Source organism: Myotis nattereri (genome assembly GCF_964212035.1).
Source record: "Myotis nattereri genome assembly, chromosome: 3".
NCBI classification, from domain to species: domain Eukaryota; kingdom Metazoa; phylum Chordata; class Mammalia; order Chiroptera; family Vespertilionidae; genus Myotis; species Myotis nattereri.
In genome coordinates, this window is record NC_138077.1 from 199,795,212 (window position 1) to 199,814,332 (window position 19,121).

General features: G+C 50.2%; 1 protein-coding gene across 1 annotated transcript; it reads right to left on the bottom strand.

Annotated features, from left to right (window-relative positions):
• Nucleotides 1-1,709: 1,709 nt before the first annotated feature.
• On the bottom strand, nucleotides 1,710-7,761 carry TRNP1 (TMF1 regulated nuclear protein 1). Its single transcript, XM_081088097.1, has 2 exons — nucleotides 6,794-7,761; nucleotides 1,710-2,432 (listed from the first exon to the last, which is right to left on the bottom strand). Exon 1 carries the CDS (start codon nucleotides 7,633-7,635, stop codon nucleotides 6,943-6,945), a length of 693 nt encoding a protein of 230 aa, XP_080944223.1. The 5' UTR covers nucleotides 7,636-7,761; the 3' UTR covers nucleotides 1,710-2,432; nucleotides 6,794-6,942.
• Nucleotides 7,762-19,121: the final 11,360 nt, after the last annotated feature.

Consider the following 19,121-nt stretch of genomic DNA (forward strand, 5'->3'; position numbering starts at 1 on the left):
AAAGGTAGTGGAAAGCAAGCCATGCAGATCGGGGGAAGAGTGTTCAGGTAGAGGGAGCTTGTCTGATAATGTGCACATGTTCCCAGGAGGCATGTGTGGGAAGGGTGCATGCGCCCAAGGGTGTCTAACTGGCCTTGTGCACGTGCTCACTAGTGTCCATGTGTAACCTGCATGGGGTGAGAAGCAGGAGGGAGACAGGAGTTCCCGGTAACAGCTACTGTTTCTAGAGTGCTTTACTCCAGGCCAAAACTATGCTAGGTCTCCCCGATCAGTACCCCTCATTTCATCTTCACAATGCCACAAGAGCAAGGATTATCTCCATGTCACGGACCGGGAAACTAATACCAGAAAGATCAGAGACGTTAGTCTGACTCCAAAGCCTTTGCTGTTAACCCCTGCACCATCCTGCCCCTACGCTCTGATGTCCCATGGAAGAGCATGACAGTATGTCTTCTATACATATATGTGACAGGGCATGTTGGCAAGTGACAGAGTTTATATTTCTGTGACATTGTATAACTATGCAGAGTGTATCAATGTGACAAGACAGACATTTTCTTGATGTACATGTGACAACAGCCATGACTTGTGGTGACTATGTCTGAGGCCTGTGGTGCTAACAGGCATGCCTGTGAGTATGTTTAAGAGTGGGACAGTGGGTGGGAGAAAAACACGGGCTCAGTGGCTGGCCTTGTTCTCTTGTGGACAATTCCTGCAGCCATGTGAGATGCCAGGACAGGCAGTTATCAAGAACTGGAAATCCCAGAGCCAGACAGGGGAAGGGTGAGGAAGGAAAGCCCCATCCCCCACAGCGCTCTCCAAGTAACAACCCACCCACCCCTTTTGACCACAGCAGGTGGGGGGACTCCAGAGGGGCAAAGAAGCCCTGCTGTAAACATTAGGGAACCGGAGATATGCCCCCAAGCAGCTACAAAGTGTTGGCCCCTCCAGTCTCACTCCCCACCCTTCTCCCTGCTCTTTGCCATGAGGAGGATGACCTCTGGGAACTGTGCATCAGTGACTCCCTGTTCCCTACCTTCCTGTTGGGTTTGGCCAATGAGAGGCCCCAGCAGGAAATTGGAGAAGAATGGGGTATTTATTCCCCTGTTCCCTCCCTACCAAGTTGTCTTACTCATCTATCTCAGTCACAGGCCACTGCTCCTGTCAGGGACTCTCCACACAGCTGTCCTCTCATCCCTTTGCCCTCTCCTTCCCTCCCCCATCTTAGAGCCAGGAGTTGTAAAGGCTTCCAACTTTTGCTATCCCCTGAGAGGGGCACCATTCCTCGTTAATTTCTTAAGCCCACATCTTTGGAAAGAGTCCCTTTTCAACCTCTGCCCAGTTTGAGTGCGCCTGTCTCCTGCTGGGACCCTGACTGACAAACAGGTGCATACCGTTGCCAGCATGGTCGTATGCTGCCAGGTTATCACAAACATGCACAACCTCCCTCCCAGTCACACATCTCACATGTGCATTCCCAACCCCTAGCTTCCTCATCACAGCCTTCATCAGGGGAGACTTCCTGAAGAGAGTCAGCTTTGAGCCAGGTCAAGGAAGAAATCAGTCTGCAAATCAGTCAACAGTCCCAAGACTGTCAAATGAAACTAAACAGAAACTGCTCGAGGAATTGCCAACTTAAAGAGTGGTGACAGACACATAAAGGAAAACTGGCAAGGACACTTGCAAAGTAAACTCAAAACCACATGCAGTTGTCTCACATCATTGAAATTTATTCTTCCTGAATGTATGAATCAGGGGACTGACTCAATATATATTCATTTCGCAGAATTCTCTAAGTTCTGGGTTGTGGGTGAGTAAATGTGACCCTCTTCCATCTATTACCAGGACATTTGAATAAGTGTGGTTCCTTTTCTCCTTTAAAACTTTGCTTAGAACTATGTAGCCACTACCTCTTTCTCAGAAAGAGGTGTGTTCCCTCAGGAGCCAGAGCTGATCATGTTTCCGAGGGGCCACAGGCATGTTCCCACAGGGACAGGGCAAGAACAGTGAATGAGGACGACAGGGATTTCTCAAACTGGTTTCCCTCAAACAGGTCTCCAAGCTGTTAGACTGAGAAGCAAGGGCAGCTACCAAGCCGTGTTGTGACTTGTTTAAGAGTGATGACTCTATTTTTTAAAGAAATCCTTTTCACTTTCACATTGGAAAGGTTTGCTTACACTCTTAAATAATCTGATTGCATCTCAGGGACTTCCAATTGTACAACATAAGCCAAAGTCAAATGTGGCATACATAAAGAAATTCACATACAGGAACGTCCCCAGAATCCCGCCCCCGTCTGCAGAACCAAGTGCCCTTGCGAAGTACGGAGGCTCCGCCTTGTGAAGGGTCCAGTGAAGAAGTCTTCCTGGAGGAGGTGCTCAGGGAAGGAACAGCATCCCAGGAGTTCAGATCCATAGAGTTGCTGGGAGAAGCTGGAGAGAACAATTTCAAGATTTTCAATGACCTCTTCCCCACAGCCACCCAGCCCCACCCAAAACCTTCATCTACCTCCTTAAGAGGGGCCATTATGGAGAGAAAGTGCTGGGGTAATATTATGGAACTGGGCTCCATTGACTCCTGTCCTGGAAGGAGTGGGGGCTCCTTGGGTAAGCAGAGGTTCCCTTGAGCCTTTGTCCTTGGCTGGGATCCCCACTGGTCTGAGCAGCTAGAATGGAATGTTCCTGGGATGAAAAGCCTGCCCCTTCCTCCATCTCTCCCCTTATGGAGTTCCCCAGGGCCCATGGTGGAGAGACGGGGGAGGTTCCAGGGATTCCTCATATGGTGATGCTCTGGAGAAGCAAAGGCCCACACTGCTGGGGGCTATGTCCTGGCAGCTTCTCCTAAGCTGGGCAGATCTGCTCCATTACATGTGTACAGATCTCCACTATGTGCTAGGCACTTAGTGTGGCCACTCATTTCATACTCAGAAGCTATCTCCTCCCTAGCTGCCCAACACACACACACACACACACACACACAAACTGGTTCAGGGAGAAGGTAAATTATTTACACACACACACACACACACACACACACACAAACTGGTTCAGGGAGAAGGTAAATTATTTGCCTAAGGTCTCCCAGAGGAGAAGTTCCAGGCCAGGACAGAATCCCAGGTCTGTCTTGTTCCAAGCCTGGGGTACTTTCTGCCCCACTATGGAGCCTGTCATCCTCCTCCTCTGCCATCCCAGGATTTTTGCTCTCCTTGGCACCAAACATCCTAGCCCAGGTGTGGAAGGAAGAAGCCGTCCAAGGCAAGCACAGGCCCTCAGCATAGTTGGGCTGCCTTTGCCTGAAGCCAGGTGTGCTGACTCAGCCTAGCTCACCCCTATCCCTTTCCCCAGAACCCAGACAACCAGGCTGGGGAGCCAGCCTCTGGGGGTGTGCCCAGACCTTGGGGAGGGGCACTTTCTGCTACCCCTCCAGCATCTTATTACATCTCTCCCAGAACCAGGGATCACTGGACCCAGTCATAAAGGTGAGAGCCCAGAATTCGCCCACACTCATCTGATAAATGAAGTCACATAGCCCGATGTTTAAGGGATCTCCCGCATACAGGTTCTATGACCTTGCACAAGTCACCTGTGGAAATGGGAATAACCCCTACGTTGCAGAATAGCTAGGAGGATTGAAATAGATAGTGGGTGTAAAGTGCTTAGCACAGTGCCGCATAGAGGAGGCGGTTAATGTATTATTCCAGAACCAAGGATTCCTTCTCCCATAACTCCTGGCTATGGTGCAGCTGGTCAGGACTAATGGGGGAAGAAATAGGCTAGGGGCCTCCCAGCTTTCCCAAACACCCCCTCCCCTGCTGGCTCTAAAGACCTCTCCAGCCCTGAGAGGCCCCCAGTTTTCTCCAGAGCTGCTGTCAGGGAGGAGCCTCCTGAAGACGCCCATTTGCAGGCTTGGGGCACCTGAGCCAAGAACTGTGGCATAGCCTCATCTTTAGGAAGCCACCTTGGTCCCCAGGTGGCAGTGGGAGAGGGTGTTCATCAATGTTTGTTGAGTTTTCAGTGTAACGAATCTGTGAGAAGCAAAGTGACTCCTGGTGATCACCAACAGGGGCAGCCTCTTTCCTGGAAAGTCTTTCCTGATGGGACTGGCCCAACCAGAAGGCTTCCTTTGAGCCTCTTCTCTAAGTGACCTCCCCTAACCCCTCTTCTGCCAATCAGGAGGCTGGTTGGGGGCGGGGACACTGGGAGTCTAGCTGCACCAGGCTACACCCAGGTACCCAGGGAAGCAGCCCCACACTGCCCTCTGGTGGCGCCACCCAGAGATGCCTTCACTTGGCTAGGGCCAGCCAAGAGAGGGAAGGGGCTTACCCAGGGGAGGGACAGGTTCCAGACTAGAACTCTGAACTGGTTCCCCAGCCCCAGGCATTAACCTGAAGAAAGGCTCCTCCTCCCTCATTTCCCTTTGTTGAGATCGCAGATTCACTGGTAGCCATAATGTCCTCAATGCACAGGTCCAGTCCCCAGGGCTGGAGGCCATCAAGAAAGTGTTCAGGAAGTCATGGGGGCGGGGGGGGGGAGGGGGGGGACAGGGAAGGGGGTCAATTTCTTGATCAGAGGCTATACTTATTTATGAAGGCCTAAAAACAGTCCTCTAAACACCACAAATTGCTCAGCCCCCAGAGGGTCCCCTGAGATGGTGACTGTCAGGGAAGGCTGCCAGAGGAGGACTGGGAGACAGAATCTTCAAAGCAGACACCCTCTGATTAAGTGCTGCTTCTTGAGCCCCTGGACTGAGTAGATGTCAATGTTTGTTGATTGAGAAGAAAATGGGGCTTCCTAGAGGAGGCCCTGGGCTGAGGGGGTAGTGGGCAGAGCACTAAACCAAGAGCTGGGGTTCAAGCCACTGAGCGCCACGTGACATGGCCAAGGTCCTTGGTGGGAAGCAGTGGGACATCTGGAAGTAGAGGGAGGAGGCAGAGCTGCCTGTGACTCCAGGACCATCTCCATTTCCTACCATCTCTAATTCCCTCCCCCCACCTCCACCTCCAAATCAGGACAAAGCTGATTACTAATAAATCCCAGAGAAAGGCAAAATTGTGGTGGCACAGAGCACGATACACCATTAGCTAAAAGCTTCTCTGGACCAAGTGCTCTTCTGTGCAACCCAGAAAACAAACAGTCTGGCTACACCCCAGTGCTGTGGCCATAGCTCTTCACTGTGTCACTCCTGCAAAGTCACTGTCCTTTCTTCACCTCCAGACCCCAAAGACCAGAGTAGCTTCAGAAGGTTCTCCTCTCTGGGGAGGCCAGAGGATGTCAGGACCACCTACTGCTCTCCTGGTCCCTAGGCTCTCCTCAGTCTCTGAGATCTCCTCCTGGACTTTCCTTCCCCAGCTAAAAATGGGTTCAGGAAGGCCTGGCTGTTAGCTAAGAAACCAACCCAAAAGTTTGGTACCTGGGGAAAGAAAAGGCTGGTGGGGGATGGAGGGTCAGGTGAGAGCCCCTGGGACTCTGCCTTTCAGAGCAATACACCTGACCCTCAGGACTCGAGGATTAAACCAGATTCCCTCGACTCGGACATTCTCATTCTACCCCCACCTCCCCATTCCCAAGTCCTGACATGAGGAGGGGCAGCTATATCCAGAGAGAGACTGAGGAAACCAGCCCAAAGAGGGGGCAGAGTTGTTCCAGGTCACACGGCGGACAAGCTGGACATCAGTTCTCTCTAGCCCCTGCCCCTACGCAGGGAGAGACACGAAGAGAAAGCCTGGGATCTAGTTCTGTCCCTTTGCTGGCATGTGACCTTGCCACTCTGCAAAATGAGGACTTTAAAATAGCTCCTGACTCCACCAGCGAAAGCCCTGCCTGTTTCTAGGTGTGATTTAAGAGAATAAACCATTCTTCTATGACTTATGGGGGAGAAGTCAGACCTCTGCCCTGTGTTAACCTCACTACAGCCCTTCCTGGAGGTGAAGGCTGCAGTCAACTCAGCTGGTGAGCAGCAAAGCAGCAGTGAGGCCATGCACAGCTGAGTGGGGGCCGGGGAAGGGGAGCCTGAAGGGCATGTGGACAGGAAGAGAAGCAGAGCTCATTTCAGGTCTGGCCCTTTAAGGACCCCCTTTCTAGACGCCAATGACATACCTGCACCCTTGGGCCTGTTAAAAGATGTTACCTGACTCCATCCCTGGCAGAGCCATTTTAGAGCCAAGTTGGGGGGAGGGGTCCCTCAGAGAACAAGTGAGGCTTTAGGCAGTTTCCAAACACTGGTTATCTAAGGCTGTACTCTGGGCTGAGCTGCATGCGGGCAGGAGAAAAAACCCTCTCCTCGAAGAGGAAGGGCTGCCGCACTGTGGGACGAAACCCCTCCATCTGTCTGGGAGTCCACCTCACCAATGGAAAACGGGGGCCTAGGAGAGAACTCAGTACCAGCCCCCACCCCATCTTGGGACTTCATTATTCTGTCCGCCCAAAGGTAGGGCGCTAGGAGGTGTCAGAAAACAGCAGCCTCAAGGGCAAGACTCTCCTTACAGCCCCAAGGGACTCGGCAAAGTCCCTGCCGGTGCAGGGGAGGAGGAGGGAGTGCCGCGTCAGCGCAGCGGGCTCCAACTGGTAAAACTTTGCTGGCAAACCTTCCTGGGGTCTGAGCACCCCCCATCTGTCCATCTCTATAATAGGGACTTGGTGCTACCGCCTCGCTTCCCAGGTCGGGAGAGGCGGCAACAGAAAGTGGACAACTTTATTAGGGACCCAGCGGGCTCCAGGAGCCCCCAGGAAGGGAGAGCAGGTCCCCCGCACCACCCTCCGCCGCCCCCTGGAAGCACCAGCCGCTAAGACCGCACCTCAGCCTCCTTTACTGGTCCCCCGGCCGCCCGACCGTCTCTTCCTGTGACCGACCAGTCCATCCATCCGCGTCAGTGACGCGGCCCGCAGTCCTCCATCCGCGCCTCGGCAGCGGCCTGTCGGGTGGCCAGGGGTCGCGGCGCTGAGGTCAGCGCTGGGGCGAGGCGGGGCCGCGGGGCGGGCTTCGGCGGAAGGGCGAGTCCGGCTCCGGGCCGCGGCCCCGCCGCAGGCGTCCGGCGCCCCAGGGCACGCAGCTGCCCAGACCCAGCGCCGAGGCGAGCAGCGCGGGCGGGCGGCCGCGGCGGCCCCGGCGCGGGCCCTTCTTGAGACGCGACCCGTGCGCCGCCAGGTAGAGCTCGGACTGCGCCACGCCACCGCCCAGGCGGCTCAGGCTTTCGGCCCGGTGCGCCAGGCGCAGCTCTGCCGCCAGGAAGACGCGGTGCAGCTGAAGCACGCGGCTCTCCAGCTCCGACACCAGGCGCCGGCGGCCCTCCACCTCCAGCAGTCGCCGCCGCGCTTCGGCCAGCTCCAGGGCGCGCCCCCCGGACCCCGCCGCACCCGGGCCGCCGCCCGCGCCCCCTGCCGGCCCGGTGGCCCCCGCAACCCCGTCAGCGCCCTGACGCCAGCGCTGCACCTCCTGCCCCTCGGCCAAGCCCTCCGACGCCGGGGTCCCTTCTGGCAGCGACGAGGCCTGAGTCGGTGCCGGGGTCAAGGTCGGAGTTGGGGGCGGGGGCTGAGGGGATGCCAGGGGCTCCCGGGGCGGGGGCGGCGGCGGCGACCCCGGTTCCGCTGCCCCTTCCTGGGCCCCCGGGCCGCAGGCGCTAATGCGGCAGCCCGGCATCCCCCGCCCCCCGGCGGTCTGCAGCAGTCGGTCCTCGGGTTAGGCCGTCCGCCCCTGCGAGGGGGAGGATGGATGTCAAGAACGCGCGCGATGTGGCCGCAGCCCCCGCGTCCGCTCCTCGCCAGCCGCCAGTGCCTCTTATAGAATTCGGGCGGAGCGATAGCCAGCGCAGCCAATCAAGGGCTGGCATGCTCTGGCCCCGCCTCTGCCTCGCCCGTTCACGACATTGCCCACACCCTTCAGGTCGTTCTCCGTCCCTCTCGGCTCTGCTAGGGCATCCGGTCTCCATCCAGCCCTCCAGTCTTCTCTGTTTTGGCCCCGAGTCATAAGCTCTGGTAGCTGGTGCTTAGGAATCATGGACTCCAGTCTCCGCCTGGGGGAGGGTTTTGCCTATGTGACAGTGAGAGCCTGGACTAGAACTCAGGAGGCTTAACTCTGCACAGTGCTCCTTCCCGTACCGCACCCCGTGGTCCAATCGGTTCTGCCTGGTCTTCTGCGCCACAAGGCCCACCAGGACCCCCTCCTCCGATCTCCCTGGGGCAGTGGAGAGGTTAACACAGAGGGGGGACTGGAGTCCTGGTAGGGATCGGAGTGGGTTTGTTCCCCACCAGGCAGGCCCTTTGCGCCTGCAAAACAAACTACAGCGCTGCCGCTGTGTCCCTCTCGGCTTTGGCAAACCTTGATGGACCCCCCAGAGGAGCCCCCGACCCCACAGTGTGCAAAAGTCTTCCCATGCTCCTGCTCCTGTTTGCTCCTCTCAGGAGATGTCTCACGCCTTTACACAGAGGGGAAACAGACCCGGAAAGTACAGTGGTGCCTTCCCCAAGGTCACATTGCAGGTCGGTCGCTGAATCTGGACCATTGGATGGGAGCAGCTCAGCCATGTACGCCCTCTGGGGGCTCAGATACCTGGGTTTCCTCCTGCCACTGGGGAGGAACACTGTCATCCTGCCCATTTCCCCCACAACAGAAATGACCCTGGCATACCCTCTCTAAACACTGGCCCAGACGCCAGGGCCCTGCCTCCGTTTCCATCCCTTTAAAGGGATGGGAAGTCCCTGTAATGGGTGGGGCGGAGGCTGGAGGGCTAGAAACTAGTTCAGAGGGATTGGGAACTGCAGCTAACCCTGGGCTCAGGGGGACCTGCCAAAAGTGTGGCCAGTGTGATTATTGCCCAGGCTGAAGAGGAGGCAGATGGGGGAGCTGCACGGGCTGGATGTGGAAGAGAACAGGGAGCCGCCCCCTCCATGCTTCCAGGTGCCTTAGATTGAGTGATTAGGACGGTGGGCGAGACAGCTGGGCTCCTGAGAGGCAGCTCAGAAGGGGCTCAGAGAGAAGAGAGAGATCCATGAGGGGCCCAGGCTCTGTGAAGGAAGGAAGACTTAGGAGGAGGGAGGGAGGAGGTGTTCAGTGTTTAGGAGTGGTGGAGACTCACTGGAGGACAAGTAGAGGGGATCAGTGAGGGCAAGAAGAGGGGTTCAATGACTGACGGCCCAGGGAAGGGGGAGGAGTTTAGTGGGTGCATTGGTTCTAGAGGGTCGCAGAGGGAGAAGGAGAAGGGAAGTTCAGTGAAGGAGACAGGGCCTCTGGGACTCACAGGGGTTCAGTGGGGATAATGGAGGCTCAGGAGTTACCAGGTTGCCCCCAGTAAGACGGAATGACCTGCTTAATGGTGTCATCCCTTTGAATGAGCTCCTTTGTGTCATCAAACTTTGTGTCTTTCTCTGTGCAGCACACACACATCATCATCATCATCATCACTCTGGGGAGATTGACAGGTGTTTTGTCTGAAGCAGGCAGATCACTGCTCCCAACTTCTGAGGGATGAATAAGGGGAACAAGACCAGGAATTACCCCCATCACCAGCCAGATCCAGAGAACCAACCAGTTAAAATCCCACACAGGGCCCATCTGGGTGACCTTGGGAAAGTCCTTTCTCCAAGTAGGAAGAAATACTCAACCTATTTTTATTTAGTGGATGAATGTTCTCTATCTCCCCACATCATACATAAGAAAGGAGCATAGGCCCAGACTGGTTTGGCTCAGTGGATAGAGCGTTGGCCTGCAGACTGAAGGGTCCCAGGTTCGATTCCGGTCAACGGCATGTACCTTGGTTGTGGGCACATCCCCAGTAGGGAATGTGCAGGAAGCAGCTGAATCGATGTTTCTTTCTCATCGATGTTTCTAACTATCTCTCTCCTTCTCCCTTCCTCTCTGTAAAAAAAAAAAAATCAATAAAATATATTTTTTAAAAAAAGAAGAAAGAAAGAAAGAAAGAAAGAAAGAAAGAAAGAAGAAAGAAAGAAAGAAAAAGAAAGGAAGAAAGAAAAAGAAAGAAAGAAAGAAAGAAAGAAAGAAAGAAAGAAAGAAAGAAAGAAAAAGAAAGAAGCATAGCCTGGCTGGCATGGCTCAGTGGTTGAGTGTTGACCTATGAATCAGGAGGTCACAGTTTGATTCCGGTCAGGGCACATGGCCAGGTTGTGGGTTCGATCCCCAGTGTGCGCCTTCAGGAGGCAGCTGATCAATAATTCTCTCTCATCATTGATGTTTCTGTATCTCTCTCCCTCTCTGAAATCAATATAAATATTTTTTTTTAAAAAAAGAAAGCAAGAAAGGAGCATGAGCAACCTTTTCTTTCTGATGAGAAACCAAAGCCCCGTGAAGTAGAGACTTGTTCAGGATCACACAGCAGATAAGTGGTCAAGCAAGAATTCAAACACAGATCTGACCCAACCCGAAGTAATAGCTCATCTCCATGCTATTCTCTGATATGTCCTCTCTTCCTATCCTCTATGGCATTTCCCACAAGTTATAGATATATATGTACTTGTTTATTATTTACTTACTTAATAGTCTCTCACCCTAGACTGGTTTTGCTTATCATTAGACTCTGCTGAAGTTAAGTAGGATGTTTGGCCCGAGAAAGCATCCAATAAACATTTGTTTGAATTGAAAAATAATACAAGGGTAGCTAAAGCTTGTTAAGAATAGAAATGTCCCCTTCGTCATGCATTCATTTATTCATTCATTCTTTGACACATTTGATCATTACCTCCTCTGTTTGGCTGGCTGCTGGAGTTTACAGCAATGATCAGATGGGGCCCTGCCCTTAGGGAGCAAACAGGCTAAGAGGCATACAGACATGTGATGGCAGTTCAGCGAGGTATCTACTGGGCTGGGGAAATGCAGAGGCTCTGGGAACATTAAGTCCAGTTGGATGAGGAGGGAATCAGGGAGAGTTCTCTGCAGATGATATGTAAACCGAGACCTGAAGGATGAATCAAAGCCAGTGATGCAAAGATGGTTGGGGGGTGGGGAGAAGGAGACAGATTCATGATGAGAATACTGCTTGCTCAGGAAAAGAAATGAGAGCTTTGGCATTTGCCTGCTTTGTTCCTGGCTTCCTCAAGCCCTGGGCTCTGCACGCTCAGAGTGGACACGGGCCACAGCCAACCCCCTCTCAGTGCACAGCCAGCCTGGCAAACACAACACTGGGAATTAGGAAGTACATTTTTAGACTGTACTAATCATTGCTTTATTCTGATCTTTTTAAAATGTTTTCATTGCTTTTAGAGAGAGGGAAAGGGAAATGGAGAGAGAGAAAAACATCAATGTGAGAGAGTAACATCGATTGGCTGCCTCCTGTATATCCCCCATTGGGGATCAAGCCCAACATCCAGGCATGTGCCCTGACTGAGAATCCAACCAGTGACCCTTTGGTACATGGGATGATGCTCAACCAACTGAGCCAGACTGGTCAGGGCTGTTGTTGTTTTTATCTTTATAAGTTACACAGTCCTCTTGTAGAAAAGATGGGAAATAGAGAAAATATTAAAAACTTAAAAATAGAGAAGAAAGGAATCTAGAATTAGAGAGACTTAAGTTTGAACTGCAGTTCAGTCCTAGCTGTGCAATCCTGAGAAAGACATGTTTTCTCTGTGATCTTCAGGATCTGAGAAATGGAACTGCTAACACCTACGGCCTAAACAAAAGCATTGATAGATGCAGGGATTTGTCCAAAGTATCAGAAGCTGGACATATCTGTCCTTGGTCTGAGCAAGAGACCGTAAAAAAGAAGGGGCAGCTGTTGTAAATGTTTCCCTCCACGTCCTGCGTGGTTCAGGGTTCAGGATCTGGAAGAGGAGCCGCACACAAATGAAAGAGAAGAGACAAGAGATAATTTGGAAATATTGGGGGGCCAGGCGGGTAAGTCCAACTCAAGAGGAAGGACTTCCACTGGTGCTCAGGCCTCACCAAGCTTTTATTGACCTGGGATACACCCATAGCATAGCCCTTAGGTAGGCAATTTCCAGTAACAGGCAGACTATCTTATCAATAAGGATTTACGTGACTGTCTGGTGGGGAAGTTGCTTCAGCTACCATTGTCTGGATTAACAGTAGGTGCAGGGCTCTGACCTTTGCTAGGGCTTCAAGGGTCACCAGCCTGATGCAGTTCCTTGTCCACACCTCTCTGCTAGTGAAGACAATAGGCGGTTTCCCACAGGCAGCCCTAACCGGTTTGGCTCAGTGGATAGAGCATCAGCCTGCGGACCAAAGGGTCCCCGGTTCCATTCCAGTCAAGGGCATGTACCTTGGTTGCAGGCTCCTCTCTGGCCCAGACCCTGTCAGGGCTCCTGCAGGAGGCAACCAATCGATGTGTTTCTCTCACATCTAAGTTTCTCTCTGTCTCTCCCTCTTTCTTCCATTCTTTCTAAAAATCAATGGAAAAATATCCTCGGGTGAGGATATTAACAAAAACAAACAAATCAATAAAGACAATTAAGTGTTTAAAGAGAGAGAGAGAGAAGCTGAGAAGGACTTGAATCCAGAATCCTGTCCATTATATCCACACCTCTCCCAGGGCAACAGCCAGCAGAGACAGAGCTTTATGGTGGGAGAGTGTGGCTGTGGCCCAAATCAGGATCCCCTCCATCAGCTGAGAGTGGGGTGGGGCAGAAGGTCAAGGCCTAAGAAGTCTACTATCCCAGCCTAGAAGATTCAAGCCCTGTGCTAAGAGATCCAACCTCTCTCTTTCATTCTCTTCCCTGCAACCTGGCCTGGCACCCTCTAGGATGTGATATCAGTTTAATAATTTAGCAGATGCAGATAAAGATAGCAACTCTGAAAATAAACCAGCTGGGCTCAGCCTCCATCTCCTCTTTCCCCAGCAGACTTCCTGCCCTCCCCACAAGGTTTCTGGTTGCCCCCATACCTGTCAGTGCCCCTGCCCACTAATGGGCACCTGATTTGACACCTCCTCCTTTGCCTTCTCCTAGCCCTTCCCCTTCTCCACCCTCCTCCTCACCTCTCCTTTCTCTCAATTCTCATATTAAAAGCTTTTATTTTAATTAGAGCTTAAAAGAATCTTGTGCTGGAAGTCAGAAGCTTCGATTTAATTCATTATGAGCAAGTATGTCCCTTCTCTCAAGTCTCTGTTCCCACATTTCTAAAATGAGGCCTCTGAATTCCTACGTGTAGCAGGAACAAAATGTCTGGGCAGTGGCAATTACCTGGACAGGGGACTAGATGTCGTTCCCATGAAGACACAGCTGCAACATCAGTGCCATCTCAGCCAGCAACACTACAATCCATCTGCTGCTCCATCCAGAGAGCTCACAGGTTCTCTTTGTTTTTAACTTCTCTTGTGATGGAAATTTTGCCCTGGTTATTATTCCAAAAATAAAAGGCTGTACGTGACTTGTGTTCACAATGGATGTAGCAGGTTTCACGTGTTTTTGGTGCTTCATCATGTTTCTGACAACATGAGGGAAATTTTATTTCTTCTCTAAAGTGGCCAAGTGTTGAACAGTAAGCGGAACAAGGTAAGTAGGACTCCACCATCTTTAGATTGTGAGCTCTAAAAGGGATGAGATCACTTCTGTTTTCATGAATTCATTCAACAAGATAATTAGCACTTACTCTGAAACAGCCAATACGGAAGGTGCTAGGGGCACAGAAAACAAAGGAAGCATAGACCCGCCCTAGAAAATTAGGCTCAGTGGATAGAGTGTTGGCCTGCGGACTGAAGGATCCCGGGTTCAATTCCAGTCAAGGGCACATGCCCAGGGTTTGGGCTTGATCCCCAGTAGGGGGCATGTAGGAGGCAGCAGATCAGTGGTTTTCTCTTATCATTGATGTTTCTATCTCTCTCTCCCTCTCCCTTCCTCTCTGAAATCAATAAAAATATATTTTAAAAAAGCAGAGTCCCTGTTCCCTCAAAGCTTACATTTCAAAAATCAAAATAATTAAATGTACATGGGTGGAACTGGAGAGCATGATGCTAAGTGAAATAAGCCAGTCAATGAAGGAAAAATACCACATGATCTCACTCATTCATGGATAATAGAGACCATTATAAACTTTTGAACAATAATAGATACAGAGGCTGAGCTGCCTCAAACAGATTGTCAAACTGCAGCGGGAAGGCCGGGGAGGGTTGGGGGGCAGAAGGTAGGGGGGTAAGAGATCAACTAAAGGACTTGTATGCATGCATATAAGCATAACCAGTGGACATAAGACATTGGGGGATAGGGGAGGCTAGGGGACTGTCTAGGGCGGGGGGATAAAATGGACACATATGTAATACCCTTTGTAATACTTTAAGTAATAAATAAAAATAAAAAAATAAAAATAAAAAATAAAAAAAATAAAAAAAAATAATTAAATCCCAAGGCATGTGCCATGAAGGAATAATAAAATGCCTGCTAATATTTACTGAGTGCTTACTCTAGGCCAGGTTCTGATCCTATAAGGTGCTATTATTAACATACTTCACTTTATATATTAGGAAACTGAAGGACAGAGTGATCAGGTAAATGTGGCCAAGGTCACATGGTCAAGGAGTGGCCAAGCCCCGTAGGATTCAACAGGCAGGCAGTCTGCTTCCAGAGCCTGTTTTCAACCACATAGCCATAGGGCTTCCTTAGAAATTATGAACAAGGAATACACTGGTGACACAATGGAAAGTGGAGTTACATGGTGATATTAAGCTGAGACATGAAAGATGAGTAGGAGATAGTTATGTGGAATTGGGGAAACAGCTTTCCCAGCAGGAAAAAAAAAAAAAAATAGTATGTGCAAAGGTCCTGAGACCAAGGGATTGGCGTGTTCAGTGTCTGGTAAGCTAACAGGAAAATGGCAAGAGCTGAGGTTAGAGGAGCAGGCTAGGCCAGGGTGAAGGTTTTGGATTTTACTATAAGAGCAGGGGAAGCCTTTGAAAGGTTGAAGTGGGGTTCAACATGACCTGATTTTTAAAAAGATTGTGCTGTTGAAAAACACACACACAACACTGTGCTGTTTGCTGTGTTGATAATGAACTTAAAGGGAATAATGGAGACCAGTTAGGAGATTACTGCAGTAATCCAGCAGACATAGGCCAGTGCCAGGCCAGGAGTAATTTATTCTTCTGCTGATTCTTAGAGGCAGTGGTCTTGCCTCAGAGAGTCCTACCCCGAATGGCTGGGGAAGCTGGGATGGGGCAGGAAGAAGAGATCAAAATAAAATAGCTATCTATTTAGTACTTACCATGAGCTGCGCCTGCTGTAATCACCTCATGAAACTATTACTACATTCACTTTATAGACCAGGTACAGAGAAGTTCTGTAACTTGGCCAAAGTCACCCAGCTAATAAGTGGCAAATTTGGGGCACATATTTAGGCTTTCTGACTACAGAGTTCACACTCGGAACCACTGTACATCCTACTTCACATTAAGGGGTAGGATGAGAAACGCTGAGGTTCAGAGAGGTTAAGCTCACACTGCCGCTCAACAGGGAGGGGTGTACCTAGGACTTCAACGCTGATCCTGTGACTCTGAAGTTCTGGCATTTATGCTGTTGGGTGCTGCCCCCTAGTGTCCCCTATAGGAGAAGGGCACCAAAGGTAGGCAGCAGATAAGTGGAATCAAACTGGAACCAAAGCTGTAGGTCTTATAGACCTAAGTGTCACTCTAAATGTCTCCATATATACAATCATGATATTTCTTGGCTATCTTAAAAATCCTGCAATTCATCGGGTCTAACACCAACTTTGTACTTTTTCACCTCAAATTTGCCCTCCTCAGTCATTTCTTCTTTATTATTATTATTATTATTATTATTACTAGAGGCCCGGTGCACGAAATTCATGCACTGGGGGGTAGGGGGTCCCTCAGCCCAGCCTGCCCCCTCTCACAGTCCAGGAGCCCTCAGTGGGTGTCCTACTGATGGCTTAGGCCCGCTCCTGTGGGGAGCAGGCCTAAGCCACAGTCTGGCAGCAGAGGCTCAGAGCAGGCGCCCCGTGTGTGTGTGTGTGTGTGTGTGTGTGTGTGTGTGTGTGTCCGCCCACTGGGGGCCTGCCCCCAGCCACACAGCGAAGGCTTGGAGCAGGTGCCCCTCTGTGTTGATCTCTCAGGCTCCTGGCCACGCCTGCATGTTGTTCTCTCCCTTGAGCAGCGGTCAGGGCGGGCTGAAAGCTTGGCTTCCTCCATCGCTGTGGACAACCCAAGCCTCCAGTTCCGTGGCCAAGCCATCTTTGTTGGGTTAATGTGCATACTCACCCTGATTGGCTGGTAGGTGTAGCAGAGTTACACCAATTTGCATGTTTCTCTTTTATTAGTGTAGGGTTTTTTTTAGATTTTCTTTGGGCTTATGAAATAGCTCTTTTTTTAAAAAATATATTTTATTGATTTTTTACAGAGAGGAAGGGAGAGAGATAGAGAGTCAGAAACATCGATAAGAGAGAAACATCAATCAGCCGCCTCCTGCACATCTCCTACTGGGGATGTGCCTGCAACCCAGGTACATGCCCTTGACCGGAATCAAACCTGGGACCCTTCAGTCTGCAGGCCGACGCTCTATCCACGAAGCCAAACCGGTTTCGGCTCTTTTTTTTTTTTTTTTTTTTTTTTAATGATTTCAGAGAGGAAGAGAGAGGGAGAGAGAGATAGAAACATCGATGATGAGAGAGAATCACTGATAGGCTGCCTCCTGCATGCCCCCTACTGAGGATCTAGCAACCTGGGCATGTGCCCTTGACTGCAATTGAATCTGGGACCCTTCAGTCTGTAGGCTGATGCTCTATCCACTGAGCCAAACTGGCTAGGGCTGTATCTTTTTTAAAAAAATACTTTTATTGATTTCAGAAAGGAAGGGAGAAGGAGAGAGAGAGAAAGATCAATGATAAGAGAGAATCTTCAATCGGCTGCCTCCTGCACTCCCCACACTAGGGATCGAGCCTACAACCCTAGCATATGCCTTGACAGGGAATTGAACCGTGACTCTGATTCATAGGTTGACACTCAACCACTGAGCCATGCCAGCCAGGCCTCCTCAGTCATTTCTGTTCATCCAGTAGCCAAGCCAGAATCCTAGCCATCCTTGACACCTCCATCTCCCCACCATCGTCTGTCACCAGCTCAGGAGTCTGCACGGTAGCCAAGGAAGACCAGAAAAGTAAACAGTGAACACAGCAGAGTAACAGTGGTAGAAGCAGAGGATCAAGACAATGTCCCCCAATCATGGCACGAGGCAACACTGAGCTTGGGTGGCTGCAGTTATAAAGGCAGGTCTTTCTGCTTAGAAAGAAGCCCAAATGCAGCTTGATGGCTGGGAGGAGGACACTGTGCCAGGAGCCAGAAGGGCTGGGTTCCCACCCGCTCCACTACTCAGCCATAGTAGGGCCTCCGGACCTTGATGAGCCTGTTTTCACATCTGTAAAATGAGTATGACAACGCCAATCTAGGGTTATTGAAAAGACCAAATTAAAAAGAGTCTGCTTTGCTCTGGCCCTGTGGCTCAGTTGATTGGAGTGTCATCCTATACATCAAAAGGTTGTGGCTTAGATTCCCAGTCATGGCACATACTTAGGTTGTAGGTTCGACCCCTGGTCGGGGCGCATACAGAAGGCAAGGAAGGCAGCTGATTGATGTTTCTCTCTGACATCAATACTTCTTTGTCTCTCTTTCTCTTTCTCTCTCCCACCCACCACCTCCCTCTTTTCCATTCTCTCTTAAAAATCAATGGAAAAAATTTCCTCCATTGAGGATTAACAAAACAAAACAACAACAAAAAAATGAAGTCCTTGAATCTACCATCCAACCCAAGAACCAGAACATCACTAAAAATTAAATCTGCTAATGGGCTCTTTGCCATCTCTGACCCCTCCCCCACCTGACCCCAGGTAATCACTACTCTTAATTTTGTATTCCTCATTGTCTTGCTTTTTTTTAAAAAAAAGTATTTTTTAATTGATTTCAGAGAGAAGGGGAGGAGAGAGAGATAGAAATATCAATCATGAGAGTGAATCATTGATGGGCTGCCTCCTGCAGACCCCATACTGGGGATCAAGGCTGCAACCCGGGCATGTGCCCTGACTGGGTATTGAACCTGGGACCTCCTGGTTCATAGGTTGATGCTCAACCACTGAGCTACGCCAGCAAGGCTCATTCTCTGGCTTAAAAAAAAAATGTTTTTATTGATTTCTAAATTTTTATTCTGTTCTTTTTTGTTTTCTTTTTTTTTTAATTGAGTTTTTATACAGAGCAGAAAGGAGGGAAGCAGGGAGGGAGATGGAAAGGGAGGGAGGGGGAAAGAGAGAGAGAGAGAAACATCGATGTGAGAGAAACATCAATTAGCTGCCTCCCATACACAGCCTGACCAGGGATCAAACCCAAAACCTGGGCATGCGCTCTGACCAGGAATCAAACTGGCAACCTTTCGGTGCATGAGACAACATTCAATCAACTGAGCCACACTGGTGGCCAGGCCTCTCTTGTTTTTCTTTAATAGTTTTTTTCATATATAAGTTATGCTTACCCTTATGAATTTGTCTTTTTTTTTTTTTAGGTCAAAACATATCAAAAACAGTGATTTCATATGATTCAACCCAAAATTATATCTAAACATAATAGTTTAGTTGTATTTGAACTTTATAAAAAGAATACCATTCTGTATGCACTCTTTTGGGACGTGCATTTTTTTCACTCAATATTGTATCACCATGATCCAGCCATATTGCTTTTTCATCATTTTTAGATCTTTTTTAAAAATATATTTTTTACCCCCTGGCAATGGGCAAGGAGACACCTGATTGATGGTATTGCTTTTTTTTTTTTTTTAAATATATTTTATTGATTTTTTACAGAGAGGAAGGGAGAGAGATAGAGAGTTAGAAACATCGATGAGAGAGAAACATCGATCAGCTGCCTCCTGCACATCTCCCACTGGGGATGTGCCCGCAACCCAGGTACATGCCCTTGACCGGAATCGAACCTGGGACCTTTCAGTCCGCAGGCCGACGCTCTATCCACTGAGCCAAACCGGTTTTGGCGATGGTATTGCTCTTATATCAGTCAGGGGCAAAGCAGATGTACAGTCCTTAGTTCATCCTAGCTTGATGCCTGTGTCGGTGGCCAGAGATGTTTCATGCCTGAGGCACATAAAATGATAATTGCTAGGTCTTGGAGGGGAAAAGATCAGAAACACTGGTCTCATAAGTAAATTATTAAT

What these genes read in the sequence shown, in the direction of transcription:
- TRNP1 (XM_081088097.1), bottom strand. Translation starts at nt 7,635, where the DNA reads ATGCCGGGCTGCCGCATTAGCGCCTGCGGCCCGGGGGCCCAGGAAGGG.